General features: G+C 56.9%; 2 protein-coding genes across 3 annotated transcripts in view; one reads left to right on the forward strand and one right to left on the reverse strand.

Moving 5' to 3' along the window:
- PGS1 (phosphatidylglycerophosphate synthase 1) overlaps positions 1–14,367 on the forward strand; it is a 67,589-nt gene that overhangs the window by 47,750 nt on the left and 5,472 nt on the right. The window lies entirely within an intron of this gene.
- DNAH17 (dynein axonemal heavy chain 17) overlaps positions 1–14,367 on the reverse strand; it is a gene marked incomplete at its 3' end in the record, with an annotated part of 115,130 nt that overhangs the window by 8,194 nt on the left and 92,569 nt on the right. Inside the window, exons 65-74 of the mRNA XM_082443049.1 lie at positions 13,838–14,042; positions 13,099–13,263; positions 12,326–12,466; positions 11,964–12,134; positions 10,288–10,410; positions 9,522–9,715; positions 6,280–6,428; positions 5,351–5,478; positions 3,340–3,567; positions 106–297 (exon numbers count right to left, since the gene is read on the reverse strand). Of these exons, the coding sequence (XP_082299175.1) occupies positions 106–297; positions 3,340–3,567; positions 5,351–5,478; positions 6,280–6,428; positions 9,522–9,715; positions 10,288–10,410; positions 11,964–12,134; positions 12,326–12,466; positions 13,099–13,263; positions 13,838–14,042 (1,696 nt within the window). The remainder of the gene's footprint in view (positions 1–105; positions 298–3,339; positions 3,568–5,350; positions 5,479–6,279; positions 6,429–9,521; positions 9,716–10,287; positions 10,411–11,963; positions 12,135–12,325; positions 12,467–13,098; positions 13,264–13,837; positions 14,043–14,367) is intronic.

The raw sequence follows: 14,367 nt of genomic DNA on the forward strand, positions 1-14,367 counted from the left end.
TTTGGCTTGTGAAACCTATTCAGTGTCTCTTAAATGTGAGACAGAATAATTGAAAGGAGGGCAGGGTGGGAGGACCACCCAGCTGGGCTCCAGGTGGGCCCTTACCTTGGGGTTGGCCTCCAGGTAGTTGTAGAGGACGTTGATGGAGATGGTGAGGTCCCCGTTGTTGAAGGGGTACGACCTGTTCCAGCCCTGGGCCCCAAACTTGCGCCTCTCAGCCACCACAGCGTGGAAGTAGCACAGGGCGAAGAGGATGCACTTGAACTCCATCTCCTTGGTGCACATCTCCAGTGTGTCCTGCAGGAGGGCAGGCACCCCGGGTCAGGCAGTGTCCGCACAGACGGCCCGGGCAGGACCAGGGCCGTCTTTGCCAGCTGCTTCGCTGGGGGTGCAGGTGGGGATGAGGGGTGGGACCTAAGGCCATAGACTGCTCTGAGCTGGTTTCCCGAGTCTCTCCCGACCTGTAGAGTAGGGTAGAGGACGCGCTTTCTTGTCCTTGCTTCCTCCAGAAATGCAGCTGTATCACTTTAAGTATTGGTTACAAGTCAAATTATTGATACATCTTCCTAATAAAATATTCCCCAATATAATTCCCCCGCAATCATCAACGTTCCCCATCATCTACACACAAGCAGTACCCCAAACTTGCCAAAAACGATCTGTAAAGGAGGAGGGGATGCTGAGCAAACCCTTTCTGAAAGCAGGTGGCTCCAGGGAAAGGCCAACCCAGCCCAAATTCTGAAGCCCAGTTCTCTCTGGGTTTGTGCGACTTTAACGGATTAGTCTTTGCTAAGTGGGTGCCTCTGAACACAGAGGCTTCTGGAAGTTAAGCTGGGCTCCTCTTCACCCGCTCAGCCCTGTGAGTGCCTCCCAGTGGCCGGGTGCTCTGTGGGGGCAGCAGGCACGGCGGCCAGAAAGCTGGACCAGGGGACAGACACCTATCAAATGGTCATCGTGGGGAAAAGTGCCAGGAAAAAATGCACCAGGTGTAACAAGGGAGGGGCCCTGTCCTGATTCCATGGAAGCCCTGACACAGATGCCCGGCTGGGGTCCCCTCCAGCAAACATGGAAAGGGAGGGGCGCAGATGGGGGCTCCATCACCCCAACATCGCCCCCAGGTCCTTCCTCAATGCCTATCATAGAGACGGCGCCGTCACCTGTCAGCTGTGGGCCCAGGAGACAGGCCTGGCTGGACCCTTCCAGACATCGGCCGTGAAAGGCTGCAGACTGAGACAGCCAAGCAGAGGGAGGAGCCCGCCGGGCCCGAGGTCGAGGGAAGGCCTGGCGGGTTCCGTCTGCCTCCAGAGACTTCCCTCTGGCTGGAGCGCTCACCACTGGCCTCCCGGGCCTCTGGGCTCTGTGGTCACAGGGGTGCCCGAGGATGGTCTGGGCGCGTCCCAGCCACTACTGCCTCTTCCTGTGAAACTCTGTGAAGGCAGTGGGCCCCCGATCTTGGGAGGGTCCCGTCAGGAAGCAACAGGGCCCAGCTTTCCTCATGGCTTCCCTTCCGATCTTTGCAGACGCCTTAGGTGATGCACAGAGTTAGGGAGCCCTCGAGCACCTCAGCAAGCCCCGGCCACGTCCCCGCTCGCCTGTCCTCAGCCGGGCGGCCCCTCCTCGCTCCTGCCTGACAGCGACTGCGCTTCCCGCTGACTCCAAGCAGCCAGAGCACCTCCCCAAAGCCCAGCAGCCCCTCTGCGTCCTCCCGGCCCCCACGTCCCCTGCCAGAGGCCCCAGCGGGCTCCACGCACCGTGGGGAGCTGCTCCCCGGGCCCAGAGGCTGTTGCATTTTCTGTTGCTTGCCCCTCGGGCGTCAGCTGTCTCTACCTCGACACCCACCTCCCGGCCAAGCCTGGCTCGGGAGCCACTCTGCAGCCTGGAGCAGGCCCCAGACTCCTGCAAGTGGGGGACCAGCTTCCTGCCGACCTCGCCACCCTCCCCCACTCCATCACGGACTGATATTTTAGCAAAATATGATAAAAATGAAAAACGGATCACGTGCTCGGATTGACAGCGATGTCGAAATGCTACAGAATTCACCGCACGCCTCCTCTCCACCTCCGTGCTGACTCAGCACAGACAGCAGCAAACAGCTCTGGGACCCCGCACCGGCCTGCGGCCCCCAGTGTGAGCTGCGTCGCCCTGGGGCTCCGTGCATGTCCCCACACGTGCATCACACCCTGTTCTCACTCCTGTGAACGCGTCCACGCCCCTCACCAGACTCAGGCCAGTCACCCGCATAACGGATCTTGTTCAGTGTTTGTTCCCTGAGCCTACCACATCCTGGGCACACGGACGTACTGTTTGGAGGAAGGACCCGGTCTGCACGTCTGTTTTCCTGCTTTCCATTCTCTGTGACTTTACACTCTGACCTTGGTGGGTCCTTTAAGCCCATAGGGAGTGGTTAGTGGATGACTCAGATATTGTCACGTAAATTAAAGAGATCAGATATAGACGTTACGCAACATTGGCACAATGTGCTCCATACGTAGATCTTTGTTGGGTATTATCGGAGAATACGGGGTTTCTTCTTCAAAACGGTTTTAGACTCACTTGGGAGACCAAATGCGTGCACCCAGAAAGTTCTAGTATAGAACAGATGAAGATCAGGTACCAAAAGAATGGACACAGATGCTAGGGATTTGCGGAGGGGAGCAGGGGTGCCAGGGAAGGCTACACACCTGGCAGGTTGGGGGCTGGGAGGTTTGGACGGGGGAGGAGTCACGTGAACAAAGGTCCAGGCAGACACAGCGTGGACAGGCAGGCCGAGGCCCCCCTACCCACCCTGGAGGGCCAGGGCACCCGGTGCCCCTCCACAAGGTAGTGGGGCCTACTTGTCGAGGGAGGAAGACTGGGCCTGGGACCAGAGCACGGAGCCCTGTGCGGCGGGCACTACCGCCCTCCCGTCTGTCACCACCGCCCTCCAGCCGGGCACTGCGGCCCCATCCCCTCCGCACCCGGCCTTCCCACAGCATCGTGTCTCACGGGGAGTGAGAGCAGGGGTCTGGGCGGCACTGTGGCCCCAGCGAGGCTGAATGGCCCTCAGGGAACCACCTCGGGAGCTTGGCCCCTTCCTAAGGTGCTCGGACAAACCGAGGACCCGGCCCGCACTTACCGGGGCTGACGTGCAGGTCATGAAACTGATGGGCGATACGCATTTCTGCTCTGTGAAGCTGTGCGCCAGGCACTTTAGATCAGTTGCATTTTGCACAGTCCTTCGGGGATCTGTTCATTTTGTGGCTCAAGGAGTGTGTGCGCGTTGGGGGTGGCGTGGGTGGGAGAGAACCGGCAGGCGCTGACGCTGGGCCAGGCACGGGGCACGGGGGGAGGCCACGCTACCTGGGTGAAGAGGTCCAGGGCCTTGTGCAGGTTGGCGTACATGCCCGTGGGCGGCTCGTTGGTGATTTTGATGGCGTTTTCCAGGATGCCCTGGGGGATGATGTGGGACTCGGGGCCGGGGGCCGGCTCGGCGCTGAGGAACACGCGGTAGTCATCGTGGCTGCCGACGCTGTAGCGCTCCAGCTTCTTGTCCAGGGCGCTCAGCCAGCGGGCCACCAGGTGGATGTTCTGCGGCCAAGACCAGGGCTAAGTGCCCGCTCACTCCTCCCCACCCCGGGCCCACAGGGCAGGCCCCTCCCCAGTGGCACCCGCACTCCCCACCCCGCTGTCCGCCCTTCCCGGGGCGCTGGCCACGCTCGATAATTTCACTGAGCAACTGAGGCCCCAGAGTTGAAGCTTGTTCTCAGTTCGTTCACGACCTCCAGCCTTGTGGCGAGTCCTTCCCGCCCTCCACCGGCATAAGGGCTGAGATTATATGGTCCCCACCCCTCCTCTGAGAGGCTTGGGTAAAAAGAAATGACTTGGAGGGACTTCCCTGGTGGTGCAGTGGTTAAGAATCCGCCTGCCAATGCAGGGGACACGGGTTCGAGCCCTGGTCTGGGAAGATCCCACATGCTGCGGAGCAACTAAGCCCGTGCGCCACAACTACTGAGCCTGCGCTCTAGAGCCCGTGAGCCACAACTACTGAGCCCATGTGCCACAACTGCTGAAGCCCGTGCGCCCTAGAGCCCGTGCTCCACAACAAGAGAAGCCACCACAATGAGAAGCCCGCGCACCGCAACGAAGAGTAGCCCCTGCTTGCCGCAACTAGAGAAAGCCCGCGCGCAGCAACAAAGACCCAACGCAGCCAAAAATAATAAATAAATACATTAATAAAAAAAAAAAATTGGAGAAAAGAGAACCCTCGTGCACTGTTGGTGGGATTGTAAATTGGCGCAGCCACCATGGAAAACAGTTTGGAGGCGCCTCACAAAATGAAAAATAGAACTACCGTGTCATCCAGTAATTCCAATTCTGGGTATTTATCCAAAGAAAATGAAAACACTGATTCCAAAAGATACGTGCACCCCTATGTTCATAGGAGCATTATTCACAATTGCCAAGATGTGGGAGCAACTTAAGTGCCCATCAACAGGTGAGTGGGTAAAGAAGACGCGGTGTATATACACAATGGAATACTAGCTATAAAAAGGAATGAAATTTTGCCACCTGCGACTACATGGCCGGACCTAGAGAATACGATGCTAAGTGAAATAAGTCAGACAGAGAAAGACTAATACTGTATGATTTCACTTGTACGTGGAATCTAAAAAGCAAAACAGATGAACAAACATAGCAAAACAGAGAGTCACAGATACAGAGCACAAACAGGTGGCTGCCAGAGGGGTGGGGGGAGGAGAGAAATAGGTGCGGGCGATTGAGAGGTACAGACTTCCAGTTACAAAATAGAAGAGTCACAGGAATGAAATGTACAGTGTGGGGAATATGAGGTAATGTCTTTGGTGACAGATGGTAACTAGACTTGTCAGGGCGATCATTTTGTGAAAGGAAATGAACAGAAAGAAATGACTCGAAGCTGAGGTCCCCGCATGGGACCAGGCTAGGCCCTGTGGACTGAGGTCAGCCATGCCGTGGGTCTGCGGAAGCCGAGGCGGGCCTGCAGGGGGGCCAGCCGGGCCCTGGCGGTGGTCGGGGGGGGGGGTGGTGCTTGGAGAGGCTGCAGGACCGAGGAGGGGCAGTCGAGCCAACAAGGGGGAGGAGGGGACGCCTTTCTCACTGCTGAAGAATCCACACGTTCAGTGGTGATGCCTCATACCACCTGCCAACCAGGCAGAGCTGTGCGTGGCGTGGGCGCCTCCTGCCCCCTCCTTCAGGGGCTGTAGGATTCCCAGCCACGCTTGTGAACGCGAATCCCATAACCTGCTTTCTTTCAGGCCTTCAGGCCAAGCCCCGCGGGCGCTGAGGCTGGGAGCCCTCGCCCAAGAGGCACGGGTGCCGCCCACCCCCGTACCTGCAGAATGACCCAGTGTCCCTTCTCCACAGCCATGTCCAGGGCATTCTCCGCCACCACCTCTTGTCCCTGCCCCAGGGACACGTTATGGAGTTTCCCGTTGTCTATGGTAAATCCCAATTTTTTCCCTAAAGGAAAGGAAAACAGGAAAAGCACGGGGACGGCTGAATGGCAACAATGGAGCTTCCGTGATCCACAGCTGGCAATTCCACACCCTCCCCCTTTTAAGATGGTGGTAAAAGACACATAACATCAAATGTACCACTTTAAAAGCCATCTTAAAGTGTACGATTTAGGGACATTTAACAATTCAGTGTCGTGCGACTGTTTATCTGGTTCCAGGACATTTTTATCGCCCCAGAAGGAAGCCCTGTACTCATTAAACAGTCATTCTGCATCCTGTTCCCGCCCCAGCCCCTGGCAACCACTAATCTACCTTCTGCCTCTACGGATTCCCCAGTTCTGGACGTTTCAGATACAAGGAATCGTATAACGTGGAGCCTTTTGTGTCTAGCTTCCTACCTTCGGCACAGTGTCTTCTCGTTCTGTCCACGGTGTAGCCTGTGTCAGTGCTTCGTTCCCTTTTATGAATTTACCACTTTGCCATCAGCCATTCATCAGCTGGTGGACGTGTGTGTTGGATCTACCTTTTGGCCGTTGTGAGGGGACCTGTTTGTTTGGACACCTGTTCTCGGCTCCGTTGGGAAGGTCCCCAGGAGTGGAATTGCCGGGACATGTGGTGACTCGATGTGTGACTTAGGGAGGGACCACCTGCTCACGTTCCCACCAGCAGTGCACAGGCCCCCGTCTCTCCACATCCTCCCGACCCCTGTCATTTCCGTGTGTCTGATACCTGCCCTGCTAGTGGGTGTGAAGGGCCGTCTCTCTGCGGTTTGGACTCGCTTCTCCCCAGACCCGGCCGCACTTACCCAGGGCCTCCACGTCCTTCAGGGGGTCAGCGCCCGGGGAGAGGATGAAGAAGATGGGGGTGGAGGGGCTGCTCTCCTCGTAGGACTTGGAGAACTCAACACTCCGGCCCTCCACGAACTTGCTGCCCATCTTCTCCTCCACAAAGTTCCTGAGGGGGACACGCCTGGTCAGACCCGAGGGGAGGGACCGTTTTTCTGGGGGACTTTCTTAGGCAGAGAAGGGCCTCTAGCTGGAAAGGCGGTCTCTACAGGGGCCTCCTGCAGGCAGGGATGGTGGGGGGGAGCGTGTGTGGTATTTGGCGGTGTTCGCGCTGGACACCCTTTGCTCCTGGCCACCTGTGCACAGACGGGTGAGAGGCTCTCAGCCAGCTGATGCCACCTGCACTTTCAAAGGCGTGCAAGGTCAACCGGGAGGGAATCCCGGCCGCAAGCGTTCCAGGTGACCACACCTCAGCGCTCCCAAGGAAGGGATCAGTTTCTAGTGACTTCCTGTTTCCCACACACTTCCTATCTGCTCTCCAGACCAGGGCAGCAACAAGGGGCAGAACCTAGATCGGCCTCTGCGTCCTGAGGATCTCCCCCGACGGGGGCTCTGAGGAAGGACGCGTGCATTAGAGTCGCTTTGGTGAGCTCCAAGCACCGCAAAACATGGACCATCAGGAAAGTCACAGGAAAAACCCAAACTTCTCTTTACATAAGCACCCTCTGTTCCAAGCCCCAAACTCTATCTTGACCCTGATAAGGCTGGGGTCAGTCGAGGCCCCTCTTAGGGTGACCTTGGGATCTCAGCTCTCTGCCCCTCTCCCTTGACCACAGGTGGCTGAGCTCACTGTATCTGAATGAACCACAGGAGCTAAACTTATGTCCAGTGCGGTCTTTGAAAGAAGGACGATGGCAGCCTCCCTGGAGAGGACGCACTTATGCCCAAGGAGTCGGCAATCTGAGCGCTCTGAGCCTCGTGGAGACCCGTGGGTGGACCTGTTCACATAGAAGCTTCCCTCTGAGTCAACGGGGAGTCTGCGGGCGGGTGCCAGGCGGGCCTTCCCACTCCCGTGGGAATGATACCTGTCACTCGCTCCCCGGTCTGGCCTTTGCTGGCTCTGTACAGACTCCTGAGCCAGTGCTGACCACAGGCCGGTGGGGGGGCTCCTGCTCAAGGCCCCTGGTTGTGCTTGATTCTGGCCTTTGGAATTGACCCGGAATGTCAGTGCTAGTATCCTTGCCCGGGAAGGAATTCTAGAAGGTACAGGTCCTGCCTGGGGCAGGAATGTCACGAGCTCCCTGCTGCTCCTGACGTGGCCGGGCCACATGGTCATTCTCTGCGGCTGAAGTGATGATGCAGCATAGTGGGCGCCTGGTTCCGGTCGGGCTCCGCTGCTCCTGGCGCTGTGTCCTGGGCACAGGGGTGCTGGAGCCGCCCCCAGCGGCTTGCACGCTGGCAGGTGCTACAGACCCGGGCTGCTGTTCTGGGGAGCCCGTTGCCAGCACCCCACCCCACCATGGGCGAGTTACCCTCCCTGGGCCTGTGGACCCGGAGGAGGGGAGGTGCCGGGCTCGAGGGGTTGGCGGAGGGCGGAGTGAACCCAGGGTGGGGGTGGAAGGCTCTGAGCGCGTCTGGCACCCACGCTCTTGATGACTGTGTGTTATTACTATTCGCCGTGGACTTGGAGTTGAATTTCCTTGCTCCTGAGCTCCACTGCCCTGGATTCGGGAGGTGAACCTGCTTTCCTCGCGACCGTCGCAGAGCATGACTTGGGTTCACCTGGCGTTGGCGGTCGCCCACACGGTCCCGATGCGTTTTCTGCCGTGGTGACTCGGGTGACTCTAAAGAGTGCTCCGGGGGCCGTGGGTCTGGACACCCACACGTGCTCAGCTCGCCCGGCGGGCGGTGTCCCCCTGGATGCTCAGTGCCCTTCGCCTTGGCCTTCCCCACACTGTGTCCGACCTTCCCGGGACGCCTTCCTGCTTTCTCCCTGGACCAGCTCCACTCTCCCTCGTGACGTGATTTCTTGCTTCACTCCACCCGCTCCCCTCCTGCACCCAGAACCCCTTGTGGTCCCTTTCCTCTTCAGTCCCGGGAAAACAAAGCAGAACAGAAACACACATCTGTGAACAACCAGTGGGTGTGAGTCAGGCCTCTGCTTTGTCAGAGGGGAATTCTATTAGGGACGTGGGCGTCTTTTGGGAAATCTGGTGGCTTTCAGGCCACTAGGACAAACGGAAAACCAAGACGCCCCTCTGAGAACGGGGCCTATTTCATTCCCTCCCTCCCCCATGACGCCATGGCCTGCCCGGGCCGGACGTGCAGATGTTACAGCTGTTGATATTCCTGAAGTCTTTCTGTGCTTTGGGGAGTGAAAGGAATGGGAGCTGAAACCCGATGGTAAGTTTCCAGTCCTGGAGGCGTTTCAGGTCCGGAGAGATTGTTCACGAAAGCAGAATGGTTCTCTTTGCAAACGAGCCGTAAAAATAAAAGATTTACTTTAAATCCAGCCACTGAGGCCATGAAAGTCCTCGGATGCTGATGGCTCTGCCACTGTTTTCTCCCCACAGCATCCTTAAAGGACCCCGCGTGGTTGTGGCCTCGGAGGTCATTCGCCCCCAGGCTTTTTTTAAAAAAATAAATTTATTTATTTATTTATTTTTGGCTGCATTGGGTCTTCGTTGCTGCACGCGGGCTTTCTCTAGTTGTGGTGAGCGGGGGCTACTCTACGTTGTGGTGTGCGGGATTCTCATTGCGGTGGCTTCTCTTGTTGCGGTGCATGGGCTCTAGGTGCGCGGGCTTCAGTAGCTGCGGAGCACGGGCTCAGTAGTTGTGGCTCGCAGGCTCAGTAGTTGTGGCTCACAGGCTCTAGAGCACAGGCTCAGGAGTTGTGGCGCACGGGCTTAGTTGCTCTGCGGCATGTGGGATCTTCCCGGACCAGGGCTCGAACCCGTGTCCCCTGCACTGGTAGCGCGCACAGGCTTTTTTAAAATCTTGGTGGCCAACCCGGGGAGTTTTATCTTCCTGTCGCTTATCTCGGGGCGCCTCTCCTCACCCAGGGTCAGGGGAGGCGGGGGTTCCTGTTGGCCACCTTCGGAGACCCCAGAACTACGAGAACTCAGAACGGGAATTGGTGGGTGGGATGGGATCCCGTCCACTATGTGGCCGAGGCTCCCACTCCCCAGCCCTGAGGCCCAGGCCCAGGCCCAGGCCCAGGCCCAGGCTGGGGCGGGGGTGGGGTGGGGATGGGGGCACTCACTTGACAGCGTAGGTCATGCGGTCAGGCCGCATGCACCTCACCATGCACAGCTTCTGCAGCGCCGTTTTGTTCTTCCACTCCTTGGGGAAGATCTCCTTTTCGGGGGCTTCCGACTCCACGAGCTTCTTCCACCGCTTGGCGGATCCCTCGATGTCGCTATCCAGGTTCTTGAACTCATCCATCTCCGAGAGGGCCTGGGGGCAGATGGCCTTTCAGCTCTCCCCCGTCCCGGTGGGCGCCTTCCCCGCGGGCTCCGGGAAAAGCATGACCCTGGGGCCTGTCGCTCAAACCATGAGCGGCTGGGGATGAATGGCTGGGACGAGGGAGGAATCTGATCGGGGATGTGACTCCTGGCTGCTTCTCGGGGGCTCTGCAACAGGGGCCCTGCTCATCCCAGGGGCCGCCTTCCTCTGGTCTGTCTGAACTGACACAGTGACGGCCCCAGGATTCTGAGGAGTAGACTTGACACTTTGCATTTTCCTGGAAGTGAGGGGAAGCGGCGGAGGGGCGACCCCTGGACACACCCTGGGGCCCATCGCGGCTCAGCTTGCCGCCTGCAGGGACGTGATGGTGAAGTTGCTGCGTTGCAGTAGGACAGCAAAATCCCCGTGAGCTGGCAGGCAGCCCAGCAGGGCCTGGTCCCACCTCTGAGGCCTCCACGTTCTACTGAATGTTACGGCCGGGAGCACCTTGTAGACATGTCCAGGGCGAGCAGGAGAGGCCGCGAGGTGGGGAGAGAACACAGTGTTCAAGTCTGAAGGCCAACCTTGATGCCGCCCCATCCCTGATGCTGCAGGAAGTCCACGGGTGACACGACCCCGGCCTTGAACGGGAACCGCAGAAGGAAATCCAGCTCCACCGGGTTCAGCTCCTTCTTCATGGACAAGACCTGAGGGGCCGTGGGGCTCGCTTAGATGTTGTCCTACAACAGGGGCTCACACCCCTTGCCTGCAGGGGAAGCACTGTCCTGCCCCTTTGGGGTCAGCCCAAAGCTTGGTCAGCACCTTGTTTGTTTTTAAATTGCGGTACAATACACACAGCATAAAAATGTACGATTTTAACCCTATTACAGTCTAAAATCCAGTGGCATTTAGTGCATTCACACTGTTGTACAACCATCACCGCTGTCCAGGTGCAGAGCTTTTTCATCACCCCAGAGGCAAAGCCCCTACCCTTCAGCAGTCCCACCCTCAGGCAACCATCAGTCTACTCTCTGTCTCTACAGATTTGCCTGTTCTGGACATTTCCAGTAAATGGAATCATACAACACGAGGCCTTTTGCATCTGAGCGTGTTTTCAAGGTTCATCCGTGTTGTAGCGTGTGTCAGTGCTTCATTCTTTTTATGGACAAATAATGGGCCAGTGTACGGAGAGACCACATCTTGTTTACCCAATAGTCTGTCGTTGGACATTTGGGTTGTTTCTGCCTTTTGGCTGTTGTGAATAATGCTGCCATGAATGTTTATATGCATGTATTTGTTTGAATACATGTTTTCAATTCTTTTGGGTATATACGTTTTCTGGTCACATTTGAAGTCACCTTGCCACTTGTGCGCACAACCTCTCTGGGCTTCTAGCAGGCCCTGTCTTGGTCACTGAAGTGGCTCATTGGGCAACTGGCCCAGCCCCTCCATCTCAGATGGACAGCAGGGGAGCCGGGGCCGTGGTCACTGTAACCTCCCCAGTCAGGAGCTCACACGGCTGCTTTCCCAGACTCCACAGAGAGTTTCCCCTGAGTCAGGGTCTCTTTTTTTTTTATCTTAGTAAAATAAAAAGTTCTTCGGGCCTGAAAAGAATACATTCTACTCTGGAAAATTAGGGGGAGCATCAAGGAAACTTACCTTGACGCCCTCTTAGCAGGGAGAGAAACAGTGAACCCATTACTCAGAGATTCACGTGGAAAAGAAACCTCCTTAACCTGGACCCCTAATTCCAAGTTGGAGTTTGGATGGAAAGCTGGGTTGACACTGATGCCCCAGCTAGCTATGAAATCCGTGTTCCCAACAACACTTATAACACGGTGCAAAGTGGCGGAGAGGCTGTTTATCAATTTAGTGGAACCAAAATCTTTAAATATTTCATCAGGTCTGTAAAAACAGGGGGGGATGTTTACTCGTTAGTACCTTTCTTTCCCATCCACAGCGGGCTAACCGCTGAGGCGGGACTGTCGGCTCGGCATGACTTCAAGGGACTAGAATGACGTCTCTCTTTAACTGACCTCCCCTTCAGTGGCTCCCATTGGGACACCTTCCCTGGTACCAACTCAAGAGCCCAGGTGTGTTCCACATATTGTTAAAAATGCAGGTTTGGATCCACTGGGTCTGAGCCAGAGCCTGAGAATCTGCATTTCCAATACCCCCCCACTCTCCCCCAGCTCACCCCACGGGGCTCCGGTGCTGCCGGTCCAAGGACCACACATGGGGCATCGAGGCCAGATGTTACCTGAAATGCCACCTGTGCGAGGAAGATGAGTTTGTCTCGCTCGAAGAGCCCACGGGCCGTGTACATGTACACGGAGTAGGTGATCTCGTCCGTCAGGTTGATCACGCGCTGTTTGACCTCGTTGGCGGGGGCGGTCTTCTGGATGGCCTTCTCGAACACCACGTTGAAGGCCTGGTTGTTGGGGGGTCACCGAATGCAGGGGGCTTTTGCGGGTGGGCTGCGAGGCTGCTCCATTCTGCCCATGTGGGCTCTGGGGCACTGCTCGGACCCGGGTGCTGGTGCTGGTCAGGCCTGGTGCCCTGGCTCCCGCCCCCCAAGCCCACCTGCAGCCTGGGCCCCAGTGGCCCCAGACGCAGCCGCACCTTGAGCGAGAACTGGTAGATGGGGTTGATCTTGTTGAGGTCGTTCAGGATGAAGTACAGCAGGGACGCCCTCTCCGCAGCTGGCCGATAGTTCTCTCTCGCCTCGTTGATTTTAACTTCTGTGATTTTTGCCTCTTGCACCTCAAAGCAAACAATCAAAAAATGGGCAGAAGACCTATGTAGACATTTCTCCAAAGAAGAAAGACAGATGGCCAAAAGGCACATGAAAAGCTGCTCAACATCACTAATAATTAGAGAAATGCAAATCAAAACCACAGTGAGATATCACCTCATACCAGTCAGAATGGCCTTCATTAAAAAGTCTACAAATAACAAATGCTGGAGAGGGCGTGGAGAAAAGGGAACCCTCCTACACTGTTGGTGGGAATGTAAGTTGGTGGTTGCAGCCACTATGGAGAACAGTATGGAGGTTCCTCAGAAAACTAAAAATAGAACTACTGTCTAATTCAGCAATCCCACTCCTGGGCATATATCCAGGCAAAACTATAATTCAGAAAGATACATGCACCCCTATGTTCGTGGCAGCACTATTCACAATAGCCAAGGCATGGAAATAACTTAAATGTCCATCTACAGAAGAATGGATGAAGATGTGCCTGGCGGGCATCCATGCCCCTTGACCCTGCCCCGGGCCCCCAGGGGCCCCCATGTGGCTACGGCTTCTTTTCTCAGTGACCATCCGCCCAGCTCCCATGCCCCCTGTGTGCTCCGGCTGGGGGTGCGAGGCGGTAGCCCCCAAGATGGTCTTTTACCTTTTCCTCAATCTCGCTGGCCGTGTGTTTGGTGGTCTCCAGATTCTCAACTAAGGCTGTGTCTCCCAGAAAGTTCCCTGATGCGGCCGACAGACGGGCCAGCAGAGAATCTTCCAGCTCTTTCAGAACAATCTTAAATTCATTCTGAGACTTGGTGAGGTTCGCCTGCAGGAGGGGCAGAGACCCGGGAAGGGAAATCAGTCGCTGGCACGGCCTGGTCCCCCAGCTGGGGGGCTCGGGGGGCTCAGGGCCAAGGCCCCGGGACTCAGAACGGGAGGAACACGGCAAGCCTGGAAGAAAGGGGCCGGAGTGGAGGCCCCCAAGCAGGGTAGGGGGGCCTTGCAGCTGCTTGTCATGGGCAGCTGTGCAGCAAGGACGTGGGGACCATGGGACATGAGTGGGGCCCGGGACCTCTGTGAGCCCACGTGTATGGCTCAGCCAACCAAGGAAGGGCCTGGTACACAGGGGCCGGCAGCAGAGACATTCTCGTGGGGCAGGAGTTCGGTGCTTTAGGGCAGCCCGGGCACCGCTGTAACTCCTGTTCTTTCAGTGAAGCCATCACTTGATTTAGAATTAGATTCGGGAGGCAGCCGGGGAGGAGGAGTGACTCATTCTGTCGTACCAAACACACTCAGTGTGACTAGCAGGGCACCTTCAAAGCCGCCAGACGCTGCGGTCACGGTGACCTGCCCCCTGCTGTCTCTGAGCTGCCTGCCCTGCTCCTCCTGTCTCGACATACCTTCAGCTGCTCCAGATCCGGGCGCTCTTTGGCCACCACGGCGGCCAAGAGCTGGTCCTCGAGCCCGTCCCTGGTGACCAGGAAGTTGATCAGGGTGCACTGGGCCTGCATCTCGGGCTTGTAGTGGGGGTTGAAGTACTTGGTGTGCAGGATCAAGCGGAAGTTGGGGTGGAACTCCACCTCTTTGTCGCCGATCTTAATGAACCTGGCAGTCGGCGGAGGGAGGGGTTAGGAGGGCCCCCGGTGACCAAGGGATGGCAGCACAGACAGACTGCCTTTCCCGCCAGCCTGGGAGGAAGGTCCAGACTTCTCAACGAAATGTTTCACTATAAAGCTGCTTAGAATAAAGGTCTTCCAGAAGCCATCGGCACAATTTTCCACTTAACCGGGAAGTATTTCCCCTCTAAATGCACGAAATCATGTTGGCATATTGTGCTGGGGTTTACACTGATTAATAAATAATCTGCAACTTGGAAAAAACCAAAAAAACAAAAAAACCCATCCCTCTCTGGGCTGTGACTGGCCCTTCT

Source organism: Balaenoptera physalus, assembly GCF_965194825.1.
Source record: "Balaenoptera physalus genome assembly, chromosome: 20".
In the NCBI taxonomy this organism is placed as follows: domain Eukaryota; kingdom Metazoa; phylum Chordata; class Mammalia; order Artiodactyla; family Balaenopteridae; genus Balaenoptera; species Balaenoptera physalus.